The sequence below is a fragment of the Pristiophorus japonicus genome, chromosome 16, assembly GCF_044704955.1.
Source record: "Pristiophorus japonicus isolate sPriJap1 chromosome 16, sPriJap1.hap1, whole genome shotgun sequence".
NCBI classification, from domain to species: Eukaryota; Metazoa; Chordata; class Chondrichthyes; family Pristiophoridae; genus Pristiophorus; species Pristiophorus japonicus.
Window position 1 is genome coordinate 5,554,561 of NC_091992.1, and position 24,868 is coordinate 5,579,428.

At 43.6% G+C, this 24,868-nt stretch overlaps 1 protein-coding gene across 2 annotated transcripts in view; it reads left to right on the forward strand.

Moving 5' to 3' along the window:
* Window positions 1–24,868, forward strand: part of bcas3 (BCAS3 microtubule associated cell migration factor) — a 936,691-nt gene that overhangs the window by 93,894 nt on the left and 817,929 nt on the right. For both annotated transcript variants that reach the window (XM_070856931.1, XM_070856932.1), the window contains exon 7: window positions 18,521–18,593. In XM_070856931.1, coding sequence (XP_070713032.1) covers window positions 18,521–18,593 — 73 coding nt within the window. The remainder of the gene's footprint in view (window positions 1–18,520; window positions 18,594–24,868) is intronic.

A 24,868-nucleotide genomic window follows, 5' to 3' on the forward strand; every position in this document is an offset into this window, starting at 1 on the left:
ATATCGTGAGATGATGATGCCGCCTTCTGGTTTGAGATGTTCATGTACCAGAGCACACAATTCCTCATAATCCTTGTCCGTTGGACTTGCAGGCGAGAGAAGATTCTTGTAGTCCATAGATTTTCAGACCGCAAACCATGAGGAAGACCGCCCTGCAACTAACTGCGTTCCTCCATTTTGTTGGCCACGAAGTACTGGTCGAGGCGAGCTACAAAATCTGTCCAGTCCTCTCCCTCCACGAATCTCTCCAGAATTCCAATTGTGCTCATTTTTGCATGCGAAGGTTCTTAAGTTATCTCATCACCAAATGTTATGTATGTAATAACTCGATTGACTGAATACTGTAAACTAACATAGGTACGAACCTGGCTGTGCTTTATTCGGGCCTCAAAGTGAATACATTACATGATGGCTTGCCTTTTATACCTGGGCCGCACACATGTGCATACAGCCCAATGACCTCCAACAGTGGCGCCACCTGGTGGCTAGTAACCCCAAGCATACATACATGACAATTGCGATGATGGCTGATCCGATCATGGACTCGGGTCCATTTCCCTGCCCGTTCCCTATAACCCCATATTCCCTTCTCAGTTAAGAAACTGTCTATCTCTGTCTTAAATTTATCTATTGACCCAGCTTCCACAGCTCTCTAAGGCAGCAAGTTCCTCAGATTTACAACCCTCTTCGAGAAGAAATTCCTCCTTATCTCAGTTTTAAATGGGCGGTCCCTTATTCTAAGATTATGCCCCCTAGTTCTAGTCTCCCCTATCAGTGGAAACATTCTCTCTGCGTCCATCTTGTCAAGCCCCTCATAATCTTATGCGTTTTGATAAGATCACCTCTCATTCTTCTGAAATCCATTGTGTAGAGGCCCAACCTACTCAACCTTTCCTCATAAATCAGCCCCCTCATCTCCGGAATCAATCTAGTGAACCTTCTCTGAACTGTCTCCAAAGCAAGTATATCCTTTCGTAAATATGGAAACCAAAACTGAATGCAGTATTCCAAGTGTGGCCTCACCAATACCCTGTATAACTGTAGCAAGACTTCCCTGCTTTTATACTCCATTCCCTTTGCCATAAAAGCCAAGATTCCATTGGTCTTCCTGATCACTTGCTGAACCTGCAGACTAACTTTTGTGTTTCATGCACCAGGGCCCCTAAGTCCCGCTGTACTGCAACACTTTGCAATTTTTCTCCATTTAAATAATAACTTGCTCGCCGATTTTTTTTCTGCCAACGTGCATAACCTCACACTTTCCAACATTATACTCCATCTGCCAAATTTTTGCCCAGTCACTTAGCCTGTCTATGTCCTTTTGCAGGTTTTTTTGTGTCCTCCTAATACATTGCTTCTCCTCCCATCTTTGTACCGTCAGCGAACGTGGCTACGTTACACTCGTTCCCACGTTACACTCGATCCCTTCTTCCAAGTCGTTAATACAGATTGTAAATAGTTGGGGTCCCAGCACTAATCCCTGCGGCACCCCATTAGTTACTGATTGCCAGCCCGAGAATGAACCATTTATCCCGACTCTCTGTTTTCTGTTAGTTAATTAATCCTCTATCCATGCTTATATATTACCCCCAAACCCGTGAACTTTTATCTTGTGCGGTAACCTTTTATGTGGCACCTTGTCAAGTGCCTTCTGGAAGTCCAAATACACTACATCCACTGGTTCTCCTTTGTCCATCCTGTTTGTTCCTCAAAGAATTTCAGCAAATTTGTCAAATATGACTTCCCCTTCATAAATCCATGCTGACTCTACCTGACTGAATTATGCTTTTCCAAATGTCCTGTTACTGCTTCTTTAATAATGGACTCCAACATTTTTCCAACTGCAGATATTGGGCTAACTGATCGATAGTTTCCTGCTTTTTGTCTGCCTCCTTTTTTAAATAGGGGTATTACATTTGTAGTTTTCTAATCTGCTGGGACCTCCCCAGAATCCAGGGAATTTTGGTTAATTACAACCAATGCATTCACAATCTCTGCCGCTACTTCTCTTAAGACCCTAGGATGCAAGCCATCAGATCCAGGGGATTTATCCGCCTTTAGTCCCATTATCTTACTGAGTACCACCTCCTTAGTGATTATGATTGTGTTAAGTTCATTCTCCACCCCCCCCCCCCCCCCCCCCCATAGCTCCTTGACTATCCACTGTTGGGATATTTATAGTGTCCTCTACCGTAAAGAGGACACTAAAAGGTAAAGCACAGGCAACCGAAAGAGCGCGCCCACCCCTTCCCTCAATGACTATCTGTACCGTCTGTGACAGGGACTGTGGCTCTCGTATTGGACTGTTCAACCACCTAAGAACTCGATTTAAGAGTGGAAGCAAGTCTTCCTCGATTCCGAGGGACTGCCTATGATGATGATGATGATGAGTACTCGGTAAAATAATGGGACTAAAGGTGGACAAGTCCCCTGGACCTAATGGCTTACATCCTGGGGTCTTAAAAGAAGTGGCTGCAAAGATAGTGGATGCATTGGTTGTAATCTACCAAAATTCCCTGGATTCTGCGGTGCTCCCAACGGATTGGAAAACCGCAAATGTAACGCCCCTATTTAAAAAAGGAGGCAGACAAAAAGCAGGAAACTATAGATCAGTTAGCCTAACATCTGTCATTGGGAAAATGCTGGAGTCCATTATTAAGGAAGCAGTAGCGGGAAATTTGGAAAAGCATAATTCAATCAATCAATTTGCTGGAGTTCTTTGAGGATGTAACGAACAGGGTGGATAAGGGGGAACCAGTGGATGTGGTGTATTTGGATTTCCAGAAGGCATTCGATAAGGTGCCACCTAAAAGGTTACTGCACAAGATAAAAGTTCACGAGGTTGGAGACAATATATTAGCATGGATAGAGGATTGGCTAACTAACAGAAAACAGAGAGTCGGGATAAATGGTTCATTTTCCGGTTGGCAAACAGTAATTAGTGGGGTGCCGCAGGGATCGGTGTTGGGTGCTCAACTATTTACAATCTATATTAATGACTTGGATGAAGGGACCGAGTGTAATGTAGCCAAGTTTACTGATGATACAAAGATGGGTGGGAAAGCAAATTGTGAGGAGGACACACAAAATCTGCAAAGGGATATAGACAGGCTAAGAGAGTGGGCAAAAATTTGGCAGATGGAGTAGAATGTGGGAAAATGTTAGGTTGTCCACTTTGGCAGAAAAAATAGAAAAGCAAATAATAATTTAAATGGAGAAAAATTGCAAAGTGCTGAAGTACAGAGGAGCCTGGGGGTCCTTGTGCATGAAACACAAAAAGTTAGTATGCAGGTACAACAAGTGATCAGGAAGGCAAATGGAATGTTGGCCTTTATTGCAAGGGGGATGGAGTATAAAAGCAGAGAAGTCCTGCTGCAACTGTACAGGGTATTGATGAGGCCTCACCTAGAGTACTGCATACAATTTTGGTCTCTGTATTTAAGGAAGGATATACTTGCATTGGAGGCTGTTCAGAGAAGGTTCACTCGGTTGATTCCGGAGATGAGGGGGTTGACGTATGAAGATAGGTTGAGTAGGTTGGGCCTACTCATTGGAATTCAGAATAATGAGAGGTGATCTTATTGAAACATATAAGACAATGAGGGGGCTCGACAAAGTGGATGCAGGGAGGTTATTTCCATCGGAGAAATTAAAACTAGGGGACATAGAATAAGGGGCCGCCCATTTAAAACTGAGATGAGGAGGAATTTCTTCTGAGGGTTGTAAATCTGTGGAATTCTCTGCCCCAGAGAGTTGTGGAGGCTGGGTCATTGAATATATTTAAGGTGGAGCAAACTGATTTTTGAGCGATAAGGCAATAAAGGGTTATGGAGAGCGGGCAGGGAAGTGGAGCTGAGTCCATGATCAGATCGGCCATGATATTAAATGGCGGAGCAGGCTCGAAGGGACAAATGGCCTACTTCTGCTCCTATTTCTTATGTTCTTAATATGCGCACAGCAAGATCACACAAGCAGCAAAGGAGATAAATGATCAGTTAATGTATTTTGGGGGTATTGGTTGAGAAAGGAATGCTGGCCAGGATGCCGAGAGAGCTCCCTATTCTTTAAATAGTGGCACAGGATCTTTCATGCTCACCTGAACCAATGGAACAAAGAACGGCTGTTTAATGTTTCAACTGAAAGATGGCACCTCCAACCGTGCAGCACTCCCTCAGTACTGTACAGATGTGACAGCTTACATTATGTGCTCAACGCAATATAAACTAAATAATAAAATTTTAAAGGGAGTGCAGGAGCCAAGAGACCTGTGCTTCACATATACACATCTTTGAAGGTGGCAGGACTAGTTGATAAAGCTTTTAAAAAAGTATTTGGGATTCTTAAATAGGTAGATAAATAAAGGCATAGGATACAAAAGCAAGGAAGTTATGCTGAACTTTTATAAATTACTAGCTGGGCACCATACTAAGGAAGGAAGGGTGCAGAAAAGATTTCGGGTAGAATGTGTGAGGCCAGCCAGGAGTGCGTTGAAATAGTCAAGTCTAGAGGTAACAAAGGGATGGATGAGGGTTTCAGCAGGGGCGGAGACAGGCGATGTTACGGAGGTGGAAATAGGCGGTCTTAGTTATGCCGCGGATATGTGGTCGGAAGCTAATTTCGGGGTCAAATATGACACCAAGGTTGGTTCTGCCTCAGACAGATGTTAAGGAGAGGGGTGGAGTTGGTGGCTACAGAACGGAGTTTGTGGCGGGGACCAAAAACAGTGGCTTCGATCTTCGCAATATTTAATTGTAGAAAATTCCTGCTCATCCTGTACTGGATGTCAGGCAAACAATCTGACAATTTAGAGACTGTGGTGGTGAGGTAGAGCTGGGTGTCATCAGCGTACATGTGGAAACTGACGCCGTATTTTCGGACGATGATGCCAAGGGGGAACATGTAGATGAGAAATAGGAGGGAGCCAAGGATAGATCCTTGGGGAACACCAGAGGAACGATGCGGGGGCGGGAAGAAAACCCATTGCAGGTGATTCTCTGGCAATGATTAGAAAGATAAGAATGGAACCAGGCGAGTGCAGTCCCACCCGGCTGGACGATGGTGGAGAGACGATGGGGGAGGATAGAGTGGTCAACTGTGTCAAAGGCTGCAGACGAGAAGGATGAGGGAGGATAGTTTACCTTTGTCATAGTCATATAGAATGTCATTTGTGACTTTGATGAGAGCTGTTTCGGTACTGTGGCAGGGGCGGAAACCAGATTAGAGGGACTCAAACATGGAATTGTGGGAAAGATGGGCACGGGAGGCGACAATTAAGATAATTGGCAAAACAACCAGAAGGGAGAAGAGGAAAACATTTTTTACACAGTGTGTTTTTAGGGTCCGGAATGCTGAACCTGAAAAGCTGGTGGAATCGGATTCAATCGTAACTTTCAAAAGAGAATTGCATAAATACTTGAATGGGGAAAATTTGCAGGGCTATGTGGAAAGAGCAGGGAAGCGGAACCAATTGGACAACTCTTTCAAAGATCCGGCACAGGAACAGTGGCCTCCCTCTGTGCTGTCTGATTCTATGGGCCCAAGTTTCCACATGATTTGCGCCTTATTTTTAGGAGCAACTGGTGGAGAACGGACTATCTTAGAAATCGCAATTCTCCACATTTTTTTTTCTGCAGTTCTAGTCAGGTAGAACAGTTACACTTTGGAACAGAATTTTTTCTTCAAAAGGCCACTGACGCCTGATTTCAAAGTTTCCACAGTGAAAACGTACTCCAAACTAAAGTAGAATGGAGCAAGTGAAGATTTTTGTAGAACTGAAAAAACCTTGTCTACACATTAAAAAATCAGGCGCAGGTTACAAATTAGGCGCCGGGAACGAGGTGGGGGGGGGGGGAAGGGAAGTCATTAAATTCTATAATAAATTCTTATTTATACTTCTACAAATATTATACAAATAAATCCAACCTGAATAAACATTTATAAGCAAAGAAAAGATTAAATAAACCATCTTCCTACCTGTGTGAAAGTGCTTCAGCCAGGGAGAATGCTGCAGGCGTTTGTTCCCGCGGCGGGGTGGGGGGAGGGGGAGGGAAACGGCTGCCTCAACTTTCTGAGGCTTCCTGCAGCCTTCTCGGTGCTGATGTGCTGATGGCAATGTGCTTTTATTAAAAAATGTTCAAAAATTAAACAGCTACAAAGAACTAAAAAATGGCCGAGTGCCAATGTTTCCTTCACACTGCGCGTGCGCGAATGCTCCAACGTGCACGTGCAGCGTTGCCGGCAGGAAAAAAACTAATTTAAATGGTACCCGCCCCTCCCACTTACAAAATCGGCGCGAGTGTAGGCTCCGCCCCCCCTGGGCGCCGCGCCAAACAGACAAGGAGCTGCAGGGCGCTCCAGAATCGCGCGTTTTTTTTCCGGCGCCGTTTTAGGCGCGAAAAACGGGCGCCCAGCTCGGAGGGGCGCCTGTTTTTTATCGTGTGGAAACTTGGGCCCTATGATTCCCACGGCAAGTCTTTGGGTGCATAATTGATTTCAAAATTTGTAAAACTTGCAGATTTGTAGGAAGAGGTGGTAATTTTACAGAATAGCCAGAGTGCTACCACTGTGCCATGGCTGACACATGTTGAGCAGGTCTCTTCTCGCCCTTTCGTACTGGCTGCAACTAGTTGTGCTATCATTTAGTAACCAAAATGAGCTTCATTGTTAGTGCACATTAATAGGAAGTGAGTGGTGAGGGGCTTCCTTAACAGTGTAGGCAAGAAAGATCATGTTCAATGATGGGACTTTGATGGCTCGTTAATTATACCAGAGTCAGTGATGTCTTCAAAATATTTCCAAGTGTCACCTTTGGCTCAGTGGCAATGCTTTTACCTCTGAGTCAGAGGAAGTGGGTTCAAACCCCACTCCCCAGACTTGAGCACATAATCTAGGCTGGCACTTAAGTACAATACTGAGAAAGTGCTGCATTGTTAGAGGTGCTGCCTTTTAGATGATGAGATGTTAATCCCTCTCAGATGGATGCAACAGACCCTGTGGCAGCGGCGCTCTCCCTTGTGACCTGGCCAACGTTTATCTCTCAACCAACATCACCAAAACAGATTATCAGGTCATTTATCTTCATGCTATTTGTGGGACTTTGCTAGGCACAAAGTGGCTGTTGCATTTGCCTTCACTTCAACAGTGACCACACGTTATGAGTAATCTGATGACTCTAACACACTTCGAGATGTCCTGAGATTGTGAAAGGAGCTATCAAAATGCAAGTTCTTTCTCTCCTTTCTTTCTCTCTCCACTTCTTTCCCTCCTTTCTTTCACTTTACTTTCTTTCACTGAGCTGGGCAAATTGGCTGCCATGTCCACCTATCCCACGGATGTGGCTTTGAAGACAGCACTGCACACCCTCATTACTGCACAGAAGTATCAACCGAGATGATGCACTGAATTACCTCTCTTAACTCGCTATTCTTCATGCATGCGTCTAAAAAGAGAGTGGCAACAGGTTAACCACCCCAACTGCTGCCTTGACTGATTTCAGCTAAGTCAGCACAGAATGGAATTGAGTTTGCAACCATCATGAAATGTATGGCTTAATACCACAGCAAGAATACCTTCCGAGATACGCATTATGGGACTTTGAAATAAACAAAGACTTGCATTTCTATGGCGCCTTTTATGACTGCAGGATGTGCCAAAGCGCTTTACAGCCAATGAAGTACTTATGAAGTGTAGTCACTGTTGTAATGTCGGAGATCCGGCAGGCAATTTGCACACATCAAGCTCCCACAAATAGTAACGTGATAAAGACCAGATAATTTGTTTTTTTTAGTGATGTTGATTGAGATATGAATATTAGCCCAGGACACCAGGGAGAACTCCCCTGCTCCTCTTCTAATAGTGGCCATGGGATCTTTCACATCCATCTGAGAGGGCAGATGAAGCCTTGGCTTAACGTCTTATCCGAAAGACGGCACCTCCGACATTGCAGCACTCCCTCAGTACTGTACTGCAGTGTCAGCCTAGTATATGGTGCTCAAGTTTCCAGAGTGGGAATTGAACTCTTAACCTTCAAAACTAAGAGGCAAAAAACAACTGAGCCACAGCAGAGACTGAACCATTCCACTGAGCAGCTCCAGTCAAGATTGGTGAAACTAGAGAGCGACTGAGTTTAATCGACGGTTGAAATGATGATTTGATACCAATTGGATAGTAGAGCCACCATTTTATTTTTCATATAATGTAATATTTGTTTTACTAGTCATGGCTGAAGGGTCGATAACCAGAGGACTCAGATTTAAGATGATTGTCAAACGAACCAAAGGCGACATGAGGAAAATGTTTTTACACACCCTCAAAGCCTCCTTGATTAAGTACAACATCCCCACCGACACCTGGAAGTCCTTGGCCAAAGACCGCCCTAAGTGGAGGAAGAGCATCCGGGAGGGCACTGAGCACCTCGAGTCTCGTCGCCGAGAGCATGCAGAAAACAAGCGCAGACAGCGAAAGGAGCGTGCGGCAAACCAGACTCCCCACCCACCCTTTCCTTCAACCACTGTCTGTCCTACCTGTGACCGAGACTGTAATTCCCGTATAGGACTGTACAGTCACCTGAGAACTCACTTTTGGAGTGGAAGCATTTTCGAGGGACTGACTACGATCATGATGATGGTTAGAATTTGGAATGCACTGCCTGATAGGGTGGTGGAAACATTCAATAATCACCTTAAAAAGGGAACTGGATGAATACTTGAAGTATAAAAAAAAATTTCAGGGATATGTAGAAAGAATGGGGGATTGGGACGAACTGGATTGCTCTTCAAAGGAGCCGATGCAGATTCGATGGGCCGAATGGCCTGTGCTGTACTATTCTATGATTCTGTGAAAAGTATTTGACATGTGAAAAAGACTATTTTATTTTGAGCGAGTTTCCACATACCCACTAGTCCATTCTATTCACTAAAATAGAACTTCCTTGTAGTGTTTATGAACATTACATTTTTTTCTCTGTCACGTAATAAAAGTCTGGATGAAAAGTTCTGGATCTGAAAGTTGGGACTGTTTCCTGCTGTGCTGGATTTGTCAGGAAACAAAGATGCTGATCATAAATGCTCCTTTTAAAGGGGGCTGTCAGAGCTGAATGTGTTTTCTCGATTCCGAACATTTATCCCCAAGAGCAGCAGATTGAAGTTGCCCTGTTCTGTGTAAGTTATCAAGAGTTTTAAACACGTTGAAAATGGGCTCACCCCAGATTGAAGGATCAAGTAACTTTGCCGGGAAGAAGGGAAACATTTGCAGGATTCCAACTTGGGTCATGTGTCAGCTCTTCTTCTGCACTGCCCGGCAGAGTCACATTAGCAGAGGCTATATAGACTCATACAGCACAGAGGGAGGCCATTCGGCCCATCGTGCCTGTGCCGGCTCTTTGAAAGAGAAATCCAATTAGTCTCACTCCCCTGCTCTTTCCCCATAGCCCGACAAATTTTCAAGGGAGCGGGGGGAGCGGCGTGGAGGCCTGGCCCAGCGGTCTGTGCGGCCCCCGGCCTGCGAGCGCCATCGGAGTGGGCCGGGGAGTAGAAGAAGCAACGTGGAGGCATACCACTCTAGGGAGCAGCACGTGCTGGAGCAGGAGAGCAACGGCAGTGAAGAGTGACGTCGTCAAGGTCCAGGTCGGTGATTGGAGCGTGGGCAGGTACAGCAGGAGCGGCGAGATCGGGGCGAAGGAGCGGCGAGAGATTGTAGAAGGACGTGATCGGGGCCCAGGAGAGGCGTGAGTTTGGGGCCCAGAAGAGGCAAGGGCCCAGGGGCAGCACGGGCCAGCCCACACTGCGATATGTGTGCGCATTAGGTCCGTGCAGCAGAACTGGTCACCAGTCGTCTTGGTTAATCCTTGCTACTGGACCAAGACCTAGCTCTGTCAAGCCCATGTGGTGGCTGGTGTGTAATGGTCACCACACGTTAAAAAAATCCACGCACAGGCATCTTCCACCCTTCAAGTTCGGACCAGAAATTTTAGGTCCATTATTGAAACACCTGTGAACTTTTTGACGTGGAAGCAAGTCATCCTCAATTCGAGGGACTGCCTATGATGATGCCAAATTTTTCCTTTCCAATACATATATATATATTATTGATATATGCAATTCCTTTTTGAAAGTTATTGTTGAATCTGCTTCAACCACCCTTTCAGGAAGTGCGTTCCAGATCATAACAACTCGCTACGTTAAAAAAAATCTCCTCAACTCCCCTCTTGTTGTAGTGAAGACAATCGTAGGTCCCTTGCAGTCAGATTCAGGTGAATTTATAATGGGGAACAAAGAAATGGCAGACAAGTTGAACAAATACTTTGGTTCTGTCTTCACAAAGGAAGGCACACGTAACCTTCTGGAAATACTAGGGGACCGAAGGTCTAGTGAGAAGGAGGAACTGAAGGAAATCCTTATTAGACGGGAAATTGTGTGAGAGAAATTGATGGGATTGAAAGCCGATAAATCCCCGGGGCCTGATGGTGTGCATCCCAGAGTACTTAAGGAAGTGGCCCTCGAAATAGTGGATGCAATGGTGGTCATTTTCCAACAGTCTATTGACTCTAGATCAGTTCCTATGGACTAGAAGGTAGCTAATGTAACACCACTTTTTAAAAAAGGAGAAAGAAAGAAAACGGGTAATTATAGACCTGTTAGCCTGACATCAATAGTGGGGAAAATGTTGGAATCAATTATTAAAGATAAAATAGCAGCGCATTTGGAAAGCAGTGACAGGGTTGGTCCAAGTCATCATGGATTTATGAAGGAGAAATCATGCTTGACAAATCTTCTGGAATTTTTTGAGAATGTAACTAGTAGAGTGGACAAGGGAGAACCAGTGGATGTGGTGTATTTGGACCTTCAAAAGGCTTTTGACAAGGTCCCGCACAAGAGAGTGGTGTGCAAAATTAAAGCACATGATATTGGGGGTAATGTACTGATGTGGATAGAGAACTGGTTGGCAGACAGGAAGCAGAAAGTCGGGATAAACGGGTCCTTTTCAGAACGGCAGGCAGTGACTAGTGGAGTGCCGCAGGGCTCAGTGCTGGGACCCCAGCTATTTACAATATACATTAATGATTTAGAAGGAATTGAGTGTAATATCTCTAAGTTTGCAGATGACACTAAGCTGGGTGGCGGTGTGAGCTGTGAGGAGGTTGCTAAGAGGCTGCAGGGTGACTTGGACAGGTTGGGTGAGTGGGCAAATGTATGGCAGATGCAGTACAATGTGGATAAATGTGAGGTTATCCACTTTGGTGGCAAAACAGGGGCAGAATATTATCTGAATGGCGGCAGATTAGGAAAAGGGGAGGTGCAACGAGACCTGGGTGTCATGGTACATCAGTCATTGAAAGTTGGCATGCAGGTACAGCAGGCGGTGAAGAAGGCAAATGGTATGTTGGCCTTTATAGCTAGGTATTTGAGTATAAGAGCAGGGATATCTTGCTGCAGTTGTACAGGACCTTGGTGAGGCCTCACCTGGAATATTGTGTCCAGTTTTGGTCTCCTAAGCTGAGGAAGGACGTTCTTGATATTGAGGGAGTGCAGCGAAGGTTCACCAGACTGATTCCGGGATGGCAGGACTGACATATGAGGAGAGACTGGATCGACTGGGCCTGTATTCACTGGAGTTTAGAAGGATGAGAGGGGATCTCATAGAAACATATAAAATTCTGACGGGAGTGGACAGGTTAGATGCAGGAAGAATGTTCCCGATGTTGGGGAAGTCCAGAGCCAGGGGACAAACTCTAAGGATAAGGGGTAAGCCATTTAGGACTGAGATGAGGAGAAACTTCTTCACTCAGAGAGTTGTTAACCTGTGGAATTCTCTACCACAGAGAGTTGTTGATGCCAGTTCATTGGATATATTCAAGAGTGAGTTAGATATGGCCCATGCGGCTAAAGGGATCAAGGGACATGGAGAGAAAGCAGAAAAGGGGTACTGAGGTGAATGATCATCCATGATCTTATTGAATGGTGGTACAGGCGCGAAGAGCCGAATGGCCTACTCCTGCACATATTTTCTATGTTTCTATGTTTTTTTGTTCATTATCTCAAATCTGGTTATTGGCCTTCCTGCCACTTTCTCCTTATTTACTCTATCGAAACCCTTCATAATTTCAAAAACCTCTTAAATGTGTCCCCTTAACCTTCTCTGTTCCAAGGAGAACAATCTCAGCTTCTCCAGTTTCCACATAACTGAAGTCCCTCAACCCTGGTATCATTCTAGTGGATGTTCTTGTTCACTTGATTCTCCCCTCTACTAGTGAACAATATGTATGGCATTGGAGGATATGATTGAGACAACAACAACTTATATTTATATAGCACTTTTAACAAAATGAAACATCGCAAGGTGCTTCACAGGAGTGTTATTTTTTTTTTTTATTTTAAATTTGCCACCGGGCCATATAAGGAGATGAAAAGCTTGGTCGAAGTGGTAGGTTTTAAGGAGGAAAGAAAAGTGAAGAGGCGGAGAGATTTAGGGAGGGAATTCCAGAGCTTGGGACCTAGGCAGCTGAAGGCACAACTGCCAATGGTGGAGCATTTAAAACTGGGGATGTTCAAAAGGCATAGAAGTCATGGGGAATTATAGGAGATAGAGAGGGTTGAGGCCATGGTGGGATTTGAAAACATTTTTTTTTAAATCGAGGCGTTGCTTAATTGGGAGCCAATGTCGGTCAGCGAGCGCAGGGGAGATGGGTGAGCGGGACTTGGTGTGAGTTGGCACACAGACAGCAGAGTTTTAGATGACCAAGTTTATAGAGGGTGGAACTGGGGAGGCTGGCCAGGAGTGCATGGGAATAGTCAAATCGGGAGGTGATAAAGGATGAGGGTTTCAGCAGCAGATAAGTTGAGGTAAGGGCAGAGACGGACGATATTACGACAGTGGAAATGGGTGGTCTTAGTGATGGAACGGATATGAGGTTATATATAATAATAATAGATATAATAAGAATTAAATAACTTTAGGATCTAGCGTGCCACTCCTCCCCTGATGACTCACTGGATAAATGTAGTTCCTGGTGTGCTACTATACTGTACAGCCTAGTAATGTCTTGGCTTCAACTATTGGTTAGCACTGAGTTAGCTGATCTCAACTGAGGTTGCAGTGAGGCACCACAGTTTGCTTTGGGCTGGGATAACAGCTAAGACTTTGGCTCCTGATGCTGGACAATACACATTTGTGGACAGCAGGTGAAGAGACAAAAAAATTATTAAGAAAGGGAAGCTCGACTATGAAAGTACACTAGCACAAAATATAAAAACAGATAGCAAGAGTTTCTATGGGTATATAAAAAGGAAAAGAGTGGCTAAAGTAAATGTTAGTCCCTTAGAGAACGAGACCGGGGAACATGGAGATGGCAGAAACTCTGAACAAATATTTTGTATCTGTCTTTATGGTCGAGGACACTAACAATATTCCAACAGTGGATATAGGGGAGGAGGAACTTAACACAATCACAATCACAATTCTTCTCTCAGAGGGTCGTGAATATTTGTAATTCTCTGCCTCAGGGAGCTGTGGAGGCTGGGTCTTTTAATATATTTAAGATGGAGATAGACAAATTTTTGAATGACAAGTGAGTCAAGGGTTATGGGGAACGGGCAGGGAAGTGGAGTTGAGGCCAGGGTCAGATCAACCATGATCTTATTGAATGGCAGAGCAGGCTCGAGGGGCCAAATGGCCGACTCCTGCTCCTATTTCTTATGTTCTTATGGGTAGCGCCTTGGGATGTTTTAGTATGTTAAAGACCCTATATAAATGCAAGTTGTTATTGCTCTATGGTGCTGTGTTGTTGTCTGTCTGGTTTTCGGAGCTCACTGTTTGAAGGAAAGAAAGACTTGCATTTATATAGCGCCTTTCATGACCACTGGACGTCCCAAAGCGCCTTACAGCCAATTAAGTACTTTTTGAAGTGCAGTCACTGTTGTAATGGAGGAAACGCGGCAGCCAATCTTCGCACAGCAAGCTCCCACGAACTGCAATATGATAACGATCAGTTAATCTGTTTTAGTGATTTTGATTGAGGGATAAATGTTGACCAGGGCACAGGCATAACTCCCCTGCTCTCCTTCGAAAGAGAACCATGGGATCTTTTAAATCCACCTGAGAGAGCAGACGGGGCCTTGGTTTAATGTCTCATCCAAAAGGCAGCACCTCGGAGAGTGCAGCACTCCCTCACTACAACACTGGAGTTTCAGCCTAGATTTTTTGTGCCCAATTTTCTGGAGTGGGACTTGAACCCACAACCTTCTGACTCAGAGGCAAGGGTGCTATGGTTCCATGATGCAGTATGTTTGTACCCTACCTAATCTTAGGACAGTACTGCTGACAATCCACTGGCCTACTGCTCCCCCACTTCCCCCCTCCCCCACCTTCCCATAAGTACTGTACTAAAAAGTAACTAACATTGACGTAAACTAGAATCCTTTGATACTTTGCAGTTAAGTGCAATTTAGGAAGTAGAAAGTCTGAATCTGTTGCCTGTGTGATTATCTCTTGTCTGACCGTGTCTCTCTGCATGTGTGTATGTCTGAATGTCTGTTAAATGAGCTCCCATGTTTCCTTGATTAAAATGCTGTGGTTCTATGGAGCATGTTTACTGAACAAATATTTGGAAATTTCCACTGACATTTTGAAACTTGTGTGTGTTAGTATGCAGACACCGCAATCCCAGAGAGATCTCACGATGTCGTGACAGTTTTCTTGTAACGAATCACTTGTTTTCACAAAATGTCTGTCTGTGTTTAGAGGAGCAGAGATGGATTCGTTTTTGTTAAAGCTGCATATCTGTAACTTTTATTTTGGAGTATGCGTATTTAAAATCCTTTGAGAGAGTAAAGCATAAAAGATACTAATGTAATTAAATTAAATTTCTGGGATTATACCTCATTCAGTTAATTACCGATTGTCTGTGACGTAGCTGCCATCTTGAATTCAGGCAGCAAATAACCAAATGTAAATGAACACAGTTAATTCAGAGACTAGGGTCCTGAACTTAAGGAAAGGTAACTTCGATGGTATGAAACGTGAATTGGTTAGTATAGACTGGCGAATGTTACTTAAAGGGTTGACGGCAGATAGGCAATGGCAAACATTTAAAGATGAACATGGATGAACTTCAACAATTGTACATCCCTGTTTGGAGTAAAAATAAAACGGGGAAGGTGGCTCAACCGTGGCTAACAAGTGAAATTAAGGATACTATTAAATCCAGGGAAGAGGCATATAAATTGGCCAGAAAAAGCAGCAAACCTGACGACTGGGAGAAATTTGGAATTCAGCAGAGGAGGACAAAGGGTTTAATTAGGAGGGGAAAAATAGATTATGAGAGGAAGCTTGCTGGGAACATAAAAACTGACTGCTAAAGCTTCTATAGATATGTGAAGAGAAAAAGATTAGTGAAGACAAATGTAGGTTCCTTGCAGTCAGATTCAGGTGAATTTATAATGGGGAGCAAAGAAATGGCAGACCAGTTGAACAAATACTTTGGTCTGTCTTCACGAAGGAAGACACAAATAACCTTCCGGAAATACTAGGGGACCGAGGGCCTTGTGAGAAGGAGGAACTGAAGGAAATCCTTATTAGGCGGGAAATTGTGTTCGGGAAATTCATGGGATTGAAGGCCGATAAATCCCCGGGGCCTGATAGTCTGCATCCCAAAGTACTTTAAGGAAGTGGTCCTAGAAATAGTGGATGCATTGGTGATCATTTTCCAACAGTCTATCGATTCTGGATCAGTTCCAAAGGACTGGAGGGTAGCTAATGTAACACCACTTTTTAAAAAAAGGAGGGAGAGAGAAAACGGGTAATTATAGACCTGTTAGCCTGACCTCAATAGTGGGGAAAATGTTGGAATCAATTACTAAAGATGAAATAGCAGTGCATTTGGAAAGCAGTGACAGGGTCAGTCCAAGTCAGCATGGATTTATGAAAGGGAAATCACGCTTGACAAATCTTCTGGAATTTTTTGAGGATGTAACTAGTAGAGTGGACAAGGGAGAACCAGTGGATGTGGTGTATTTGGACTTTCAAAAGGCTTTTGACAAGGTCCCACACAAGAGATTTGTGTGCAAAATTAAAGCACATGGTATTGGGGGTAATGTACTGACGTGGATAGAGAACTGGTTGGCAGACAGGAAGCAGAGAGTCGGGATAAACGGGTTCTTTTCAGAATGGCAGGCAGTGACTAGTGGGGTGCTGCAGGGCTCAGTGCTGGGATCCCAGCTATTTACAATATACATCAATGATTTGGAAGGAATTGAGTGTAATATCTCCAAGTTTGCAGATGACACTAAGCTGGGTGGCGGTGTGAGCTGTGAGGAGGATGCTAAGAGGCTGCAGGGTGACTTGGACAGGCTAGGTAAGTGGGCAAATGCATGGCAGATGCAGTATAATGTAGATAAATGTGAGGTTATCCACTTTGGTGGCAAAACAGGAAGGCAGAATATTATCTGAATGGCGGCAGATTAGGAAAAGGGGAGGTGCAACGAGACCTGGGTGTCATGGTACATCAGTCATTGAAAGTTGGTATGCAGGTACAGCAGGCGGTGAAGAAGGCAAATGGTATGTTGGTCTTCATAGCTAGGGGATTTGAGTATAAGAGCAGGGAGGTCTTACTGCAGTTGTACAGGACCTTGGTGAGGCCTCACCTGGAATATTGTGTCCAGTTTTCGTCTCCTAATCTGAGGAAGGACGTTCTTGATATTGAGGGAGTGCAGCGAAGGTTCACCAGACTGATTCCCGGGATGGCAGGACTGACATATGAGGAGAGACTGGATCGACTGGGCCTGTATTCACTGGAGTTTAGAAGGATGAGAGGGGATCTCATAGAAACATATAAAATTCTGACGGGAGTGGACAGGTTAGATGCAGGAAGAATGTTCCCGATGTTGGGGAAGTACAGAACCAGACGACACAGTCTTAGGATAAGGGGTAAGCCATTTAGGACTGAGATGAGGAGAAACTTCTTCACTCAGAGAGTTGTTAACCTGTGGAATTCCCTACCGCAGAGAGTTGTTGATGCCAGTTCATTGGATATATTCAAGAGGGAGTTCGATAGGGCCCTTATGGCTAAAGGGATCTAGGGGTATGGAGAAAGCAGGAAAGCAGCTTGAAGGGCCAAATGGCCTACTCCTGCACCTATTTTCTATGTTTCTATGAACCTCACTACTCCGCAGTCCAATGATCCACAGAATTCTTGCAGGGCTATACCTTGGCATGAGATGATGTCTCACAGCACAGACCACGAGCACTAATGTCCCCCTGTCTGATATTAATCAACCTCTTATCCCAAGAAAGATTACATTCAGTTTATTTATATTGTACTTGTCTTCATTCCTGGAGATAGCATATTGCTGTATACTGTGGAAGACCCAAAATATGGGGACGTTTTACTACGTTTAAGGTGCTATATAAATGCAAGTTTTTAAAGTTCCATTCCAAAGCTGCACTTTGAGCTTAGCAGACGTTGGCACTTTAAATAGCTGAGCCACTTGGCTAAAATTGCATAGGTTGCCAGAACAAAGCACTGGTAAACTATCTGTTGTCTGCGTGTTCAGGGCTAACGGCCTATTAAGATACTGGCTTGAGGGTTATCTGGATCCAAGTGAGAAGAATGGCATTATGTTTCATTAGTTTCTTCTAAGTATTTTTTTGGTTCCTTGTATGAGTTCATTGACTTTTTTCCCTCTCTAACACTGTGTGTGTTGGATAGATATGCGGGGAAGATGGAGCACACACATGATGATCCTTCTGGTTTTCCCCAAGTCCAGATGTTTAATCTACATGGTGGACAACTTGCACGAGAAGCTGAACACGTCTTAAAGGAATATTTTCACGCCAAAACAGTGCATGTCAGCTGTTTCTCCTCAGCAGAACTATTATTAATCCATCATTAACACCCCGACGAACATGTTTTTTCAGCGTTTGTGTACCTGGGGAGTAATTATAATCACAACTGGAGCCATTGCAGGGCTTTTTAGGGAAAGAAGGCAAGAAGCGTTGGAGGCTGCTTCAGGCACTAATTGTTTAAAGCTGTTTGTTTGCAAGGTTAATGTCCCTCCTAGGTAAAATATTTTTCATCCTGCAGCTGATTCTAGAGCTCCAAAATACTTGCAGTGTTTCCATTTTTTCTTTCATACTTACTCAACCACCCTCAGCTAATTTTTCTTTTCATAGCTTGTTGCCATTTGATCTCTCTGCATTTTGTTTATGCTCTCTCTTTTTTTTCTTGGTGTGGACCAAACATTAAGACTGTGGTTCAGCACATAACCCACAGAAAAGAATGTCCTGTTTTCATTTTTTGACTTTGGAAATATTTATATCATGATTTGATTACAGAGTTACAGTTGTAATTCCATTAACACACTTCCTGCCCCTAAACTGCATCTTCGTGCGACTAATGGACCAGAGTGGGTGGGTGGCGGACCGAGGGAGAGAGAACTGGCAGTCACTGAAGCGCTGACATATGTGTTGATGAAAGTCCCTCTTTGTTCTTAATTATTCTTTCTCTCTCTCTCTGTTTTATTCACAGATCGTCACAAAATTGACAATTTTGCTGAAAAAAGGCCACTCCTTGGTGTGTGCAAAAGCACAGGATCAGCAGGGTGAGAGGAAACATGTTTGCTTAAAATGTAAACCAGATGCAACATGGTGGGGGCGGGGGACCAGGACGGTGGGGGTGATCAAGGGCGGGGGCAAGTGTGGAAGGAATCTGCCTTCTCCAACAGCACTGTCTGCTCTTTACTCTGGAGCACAAAATATGCATGACACCGATGTAGTCTGCTAGTGAGGGCAGTAGTGCTAAACTATCAGCTCAAGTGGTTAGTGAGATGTGCCAATGCCTGAAGCTCGATGCTGCATTCCAGAATTCACATGAGTAAACATTTAGGCATCGTTACAAGTGAAACACAAGTTGGTGTTTCATTTTATTTTTTTTACTCCTTTTGAGCTACTTTTGCTGATTCGCGCTTTATTTAAACACTATTGACTATCTTGAATAATTTCACCAACGACAAGAGGAGACACGAGATGGTCAGGAAGTCAGTGCCAGTGTTGGTTGGACTTGGTTTTGTTTAATTATTCACTTGAATTGTAAACTAAATGCTGAGTTCTTTGTCACCTTCTCATTGCAAAATTAGTTAATGCTCATTATATTTCAGTCACAATTCTATAGATGTCACTTGTAGGTGGTTTTAACTAGCTACTCCAGTGTGACTGAATAGATTCTCTGCCATTCAGTTGAAGCAAGGTTATGTTGGTATTGTAAAATTAGTGGCTCAAGTCTTACCCTTTTACATTACACATTGATGACTATAACACTCTGATGAAAATGTCTTTTCATTCCATGTGTGCAGGTCCTGCACCTTCATCATAACCAAACCAATTGCTGTGCATTACTTATAAGATGTGTGTTGTATCAGCTGTGTCCTAACATAACATACAATGGAACTCAGTGGACTGCCAAGGTTGTCTTATGAAGAAAGGTTGAGTAGGTTGAGAAGAATGAGAGGTGATCTTATTGAAACGTATAAGATTCTGAGGGGGCTTGACAGGGTAGATACAGAGAGGATGTTTCCCTTCGTGGGGGAATCTAGAACTAGGGGGCATAGTTTCAGAATAAGGGGTTGCCCATTTCAAACAGAAATGAGGAGGAATTTCTTCTCTTATAGAGGATCGTGAATCTTGGGAATTCTCTACCCCAGAGAGCTGTGGAGGCTGGGTCATTGAATATATTTAAGGTGGAGGTAGACAGATTTCTGAACGATAATGGAGTCAAGGGTTATGGGGAGCAGGCAGGAAAGTGGAGTTGAGACCAAGATCAGATCAGCCATGATCTTATTTAATGGCGGAGCAGGCTCGAGGAGCCAAATGGCCTACTTCTGCTCCCATTTCTTATGTTCTTATGACAGATCAGTTTGGGTAGTCTTCATCTCCTCATGTTCAAGTTCAGGCTCTGCTGCGCATTCTGCATTGTCTTGCAAATGACGAGTGGGCGTTGCTTTGGCTGGGGCACTGGAGACGACGTCTGATGACCGCTTTACTGTCTGTAAGGGTTCAGCTGTTCCCGCATGACCCTTTAGCTCATGAAGTGATTGGCTTAGAAAGGGACCATTCACGGTCAGCCAGGTAGCAAAAGGCTATGCTTGTTTCCACTTCCCGCAGAATCCGCATTATCTCCCAGTGAACGTGGGCCTGCAGCCTAAAACTGACTTTAATTCAACAGTAATTCTCAGCACTATTGAAGGCTCCCGCCGGCTGCAGGGTGGCTGGTGCGTCAATTGGGAAATGCCACACTGGTGCTCTTCTGAGACTGGGGATGAGTAACGTTGATGGAACAGAGTATAGGGAACTTTCCTCTGTATCCAGCTATGCCATACTCGGCCTGGGAATTGTTTGACGTTGACATTAATATCCCTCACTTTAAGCACAAAAGTAATTCATGGATCAAAATTGTCCAAGAGGCATAGACCAAGAAATAGGTCCATATGCCCATACGGTACAACTGAATCATAATTGATTTGCAAGGATGTTTTATGTTTAGAGCCAAACTTTTATAGATTAGTGATGGTAAACTTGCAAATCCTTCTCCACAGCCCTTTTCTTTATTCTTTTTTCTATTTAATCAAGACAGAAGGAAATATTTTATAGAAATATGATCTTGGGCTCCCCCAATATGGACAGCACATTTATTCATAGTTGATGATTGACTATCATCATCATTGATGCAACTTGGAAAGATAGACCTCTCCGTGAGAGCTGGGACTTTTCCCACTCGGTTTTGGATAACTCTGCCAGTCACCACCAATATTTTGTATTGGTAATGTACACGGTTTAAGACAGGTGATCCGCAGCACTACCCAATGCACCTTTGGGAGGCCCAAGCCTTGGCTTGTGCCAGCCTGCTCCCATGTTCCCTGTGCTTTGGCAAGTAGATTGCATCACTCAAGGCAAGAGCACACACTCTAAATAAGGCAAGTGTAAATTTCTCAGAAGTTTGCTTTGCAGGCTAGCCTGGTGATGGGTTGCCATGCAACAGGCACCTGGCTGACCAGAAAAGAAATGACACTGGCTGCAGAAAAATTAGGACTGGAAATTAAACTTTGCAGGGTATAATATATTTAGAATATATAGAAAGGAAAAAAGGGGAGGTGGAGTAGCTGTATGTATCAGGGATAACATAGTGACAGTTGAAAAAAATGACACAGCTATAAGCAAGACAAAAATAGAATCCATAGGGATAGAGATAAAAGATAATGAAGGATCAATCACACTAATGGGTGTTGTCTATAGACCACCTCATAGTGGAAGGGTGGTGGAGGAAGAAATATGCGGATAAATTAGGGAAATTAGTAAAAAAAAAACATAGAATAATAATCATGGGGGTTTTCAACTACCCTGATATTAATTGGATAAAAGAGGTAGGTAAAGCGGATCAGGGAATAGAGTTCCTACAATGTGTACAGGACTCCTTTCGAACCCTACATGTAAAAAGCCCAACAAGAGAGGCTTCGCTATTGGATCTAGTAATGGGGAATGAACCAGAGCAGCTAAGAGAAGTAAAAGTAGGGGAACATCTAGGCAATAGTGACCATAATATAATACGCTTTAAGGTGATAATTGAAAAGGACATAAATATAGATGAGAACCATGGTAATAGATTTCAGAAAAGCTGATTTTGAGGGGCTGAGAATAGAACTTGGGAAAATAAAATGGGCAACAATATTGGCAAAAAATTATGTAGAACAGCAATGGGAAACATTTAAAACGGTGCTCAACAGAGTGCAGGAACAAAATATTCCACTAAAAGGAAAGAACAAACTAAACACTACTGAGACTCCATGGATGAACAAAACCATAAGGGAACAATTGAGGGTAAGGAAAGAGGCATACATTAAGTACACAGACAACAGGGGAGTGCATGATAAGGGAGAATACGAAAGATTAGGAGAGAAGTCAAAAAAACAATTAGGAAGACAAAGAGGAACTATGAATTTCAATTATCAAGGAACATAAAACAAAATAGTAAAATCTTTTAAGGCACACCGATTTATTAAAAACAAGGAAGGTTGGGATGGGAATAGGGCCATTAAGGGTTAGACACAGGTAACGATAGAGATATAGCAGAAATATTTAATTATTTTGCTTCAGTATTTACCAGGGAGATAGAACAGGTGGATAAGGGAATTAGTAATGAGATAAATGCATTTAAAATAAAAAGAGGGGATATATTAAATAAACTAATCAAGCTCAGAGGATAAAACCCTTTGGTGGGATGGTCAATATTGAGGAGCACTGCAACAAGTTACAGAAGGACATTAATAAAGGGAAGTTCTGCTAAACCTGTATCGAGCATTGGTTAGACCACACTTAGAGTACTGTGTACAGTTCTGGTCGCCATATTATAAAAAGGATATCGAAGTACTGGAGAGGCTACAGCGAAGATTTACAAGGATGATACCAGAAATACAAGGGTATACATATCAGGAAAGGATGAACAGGCTGGGTCTCTTGTCTTGAAAAAAGAAGGCTGAGGGGTGACCTAATAGAGATCTTCAAAATTATGAAAGGTTTTGATAGAGTGGATACGGAGTGGATATGGTTTCCACTTGTGGGGAGGAGCATAACTAGAGGCCATCAATATAAGATGGTCACCTAGAAATCAAATTCAGGAGAAACTTCTTTACCCAGAGTGGTGAGAATGTGGAACTCGCTACCACAGGGAATGGTTGAAGCGAACAGTATCGATGCATTTAAGAGGAGGCTAGACAAGCATATGAGGGAGAAGGGAATAGGGGGTTATGCGGATAGATTTAGATGAGGAAAGACGGGAGGAGGCTCGAGTGGAGCATAAACGCCGTCATGGACTGGTTGGGCCGAATGGCCTGTTTCTGTGCCGTACATCCTATGTAATCCTACGTAACCAATCTTTTAATGCAAAATCCCAGTGCAAACATAAATATTTCCCAGTTATCCATTTTCGATGATTAATGTATAGTTTTACCTTGACATTGCAGCATGTATTCGAACTCTAAAATTGCATTTTCCCCATGCCATCTCTCCTGAAGGCACTGTCCTGTTGTAAGGGTACAGCTCTATAAGCATCACCCAACACCTCGTCTAATAATGAATTTTGGTGGCTATGTGAGAATAGGGTGGATCAAAGCACAGCCTGATCCTGTTCTTAGCCACATACTTTCACCGGGGGTTGATGCATTACAATCAGGAGCATGAACCCTGGTCAATTTTCCCCTCCCCAACCCAAGGATTCTAAGGCGCAATGGTATGTCCCTATTTCCACCCCAGCTGTGATCAGTTAACTGAGTAGATCAGAAATCAAACCCGGGGCTATCCAGGCCCGTATGGCTGAGTTATTCACTGAATAAACTTGCGGTCCAAATTTGGAGAGCTTAAGATTACATTTCTAGGTGGTGGAGAACTGTAGATCTGCCTGGCTCAAGTATTGGATTACCAAGTCTGCTTCAGACGTTCACTTTCCAGTTCCAGTTTCCCATCGCCAAACATATCATCTTGGACTCGAGGCGATGCCAATCAGGTCCCACTATCATTCTCCTCAAAATAAAACCAGAAAGTGCTGGAAACCCTCTGTGGAGAGAGCAACAGAATTAACGTTTCAGATCACTGACCTTTCATCAGAACACACCTCTTTGAACATTGTCACAGCTGGCTCAAGGAGTGAGTAACAAGTAGGTTAGTATATTGGAATTCTGGCCTTGTATCTATATGCTAATCTCCTACGCTGGAGCCTATGCTTTGCTGGTGCCAATACCAGATGTATGCAGATTGCAGATACCATGCTTATACAGAATCTCGCTTTCTACAATGGGATTTCAGTCATTTTAGCACAAACGTTTCCAATAAACATTGCAGTAGTGTGCACAGTAATGCCGAACTTTGATTATCTTAATATTGTGGTTTCTTTTTTTTGGCAATTGTGCTGAATATACTGTTAGTATTGCCACATATTGGAAATACAAACAGCACTGACAAATTAAATACATTGGAAAAAGATGCTTTTGCATTGGTTCCTGTGCACAATTAACATCACTAAAACCACACACATAAACACAAACCCTTTGAGTGCTGTTTTTTTTTTAAAGTATACACCTGATTCTTTCACCAGAAAATTATTTTTTATATTTCTATTGGTTTCTAAGAATCAACATTGTCAGCCAAACCAACCGGGTCAGGCTGCTGGACAGTGTTTTTGTCCTTTAGTATCATCAAGGAGAGCCCAAACCCGCAACCTCTACCATCTAGAAGGACAAGGGCAGCAGGCGCATGGGAACAGCACCGTCTCCACATTCCCCTCCAATTCATACACCATCCTGACTTGGACATATATTGCCGTTCCTTCATCGTCGCTGGGTCAAAATCCTGGAACTCCCTCCCGAACAGCACTGTGGGAGTACGGTTCAAGAAGGGGGCTCACTGCCACCTTCTCGAGAGCATTTCAGGATTGGCAGGAAATGTTGGCCTTGTCAGCGATGCCCACATCCTATGAATGAATAAAACGAAAAGAAATTGGAGGTTGTGTGGAGGGTTTATTTACAAAATCCTTCACTGTCTGAGGTATCTGAGCTTACAGTGACTGGTTCTGTAGGATTCTCTAAGTTAGTTGTTTCAGCACTGCCATTTTCCTTGCTACAAGATGGGATATTATCAGATTGGACTGGATTGAAGTTTATATAAGCATACTGTAAATACTTTACAATCTTGATTTAACTCTTCTACAAGACACCTCCCGAATGAACGATAGGGGAGTCGAGAGTTGTGGGGAATAGGCAGGAAGGTGGAGTTGAGGCCAAGATCAGATCGGCCAAGATCTTATTGAATGGCAGAGCAGGCTCAAGGGACTGTA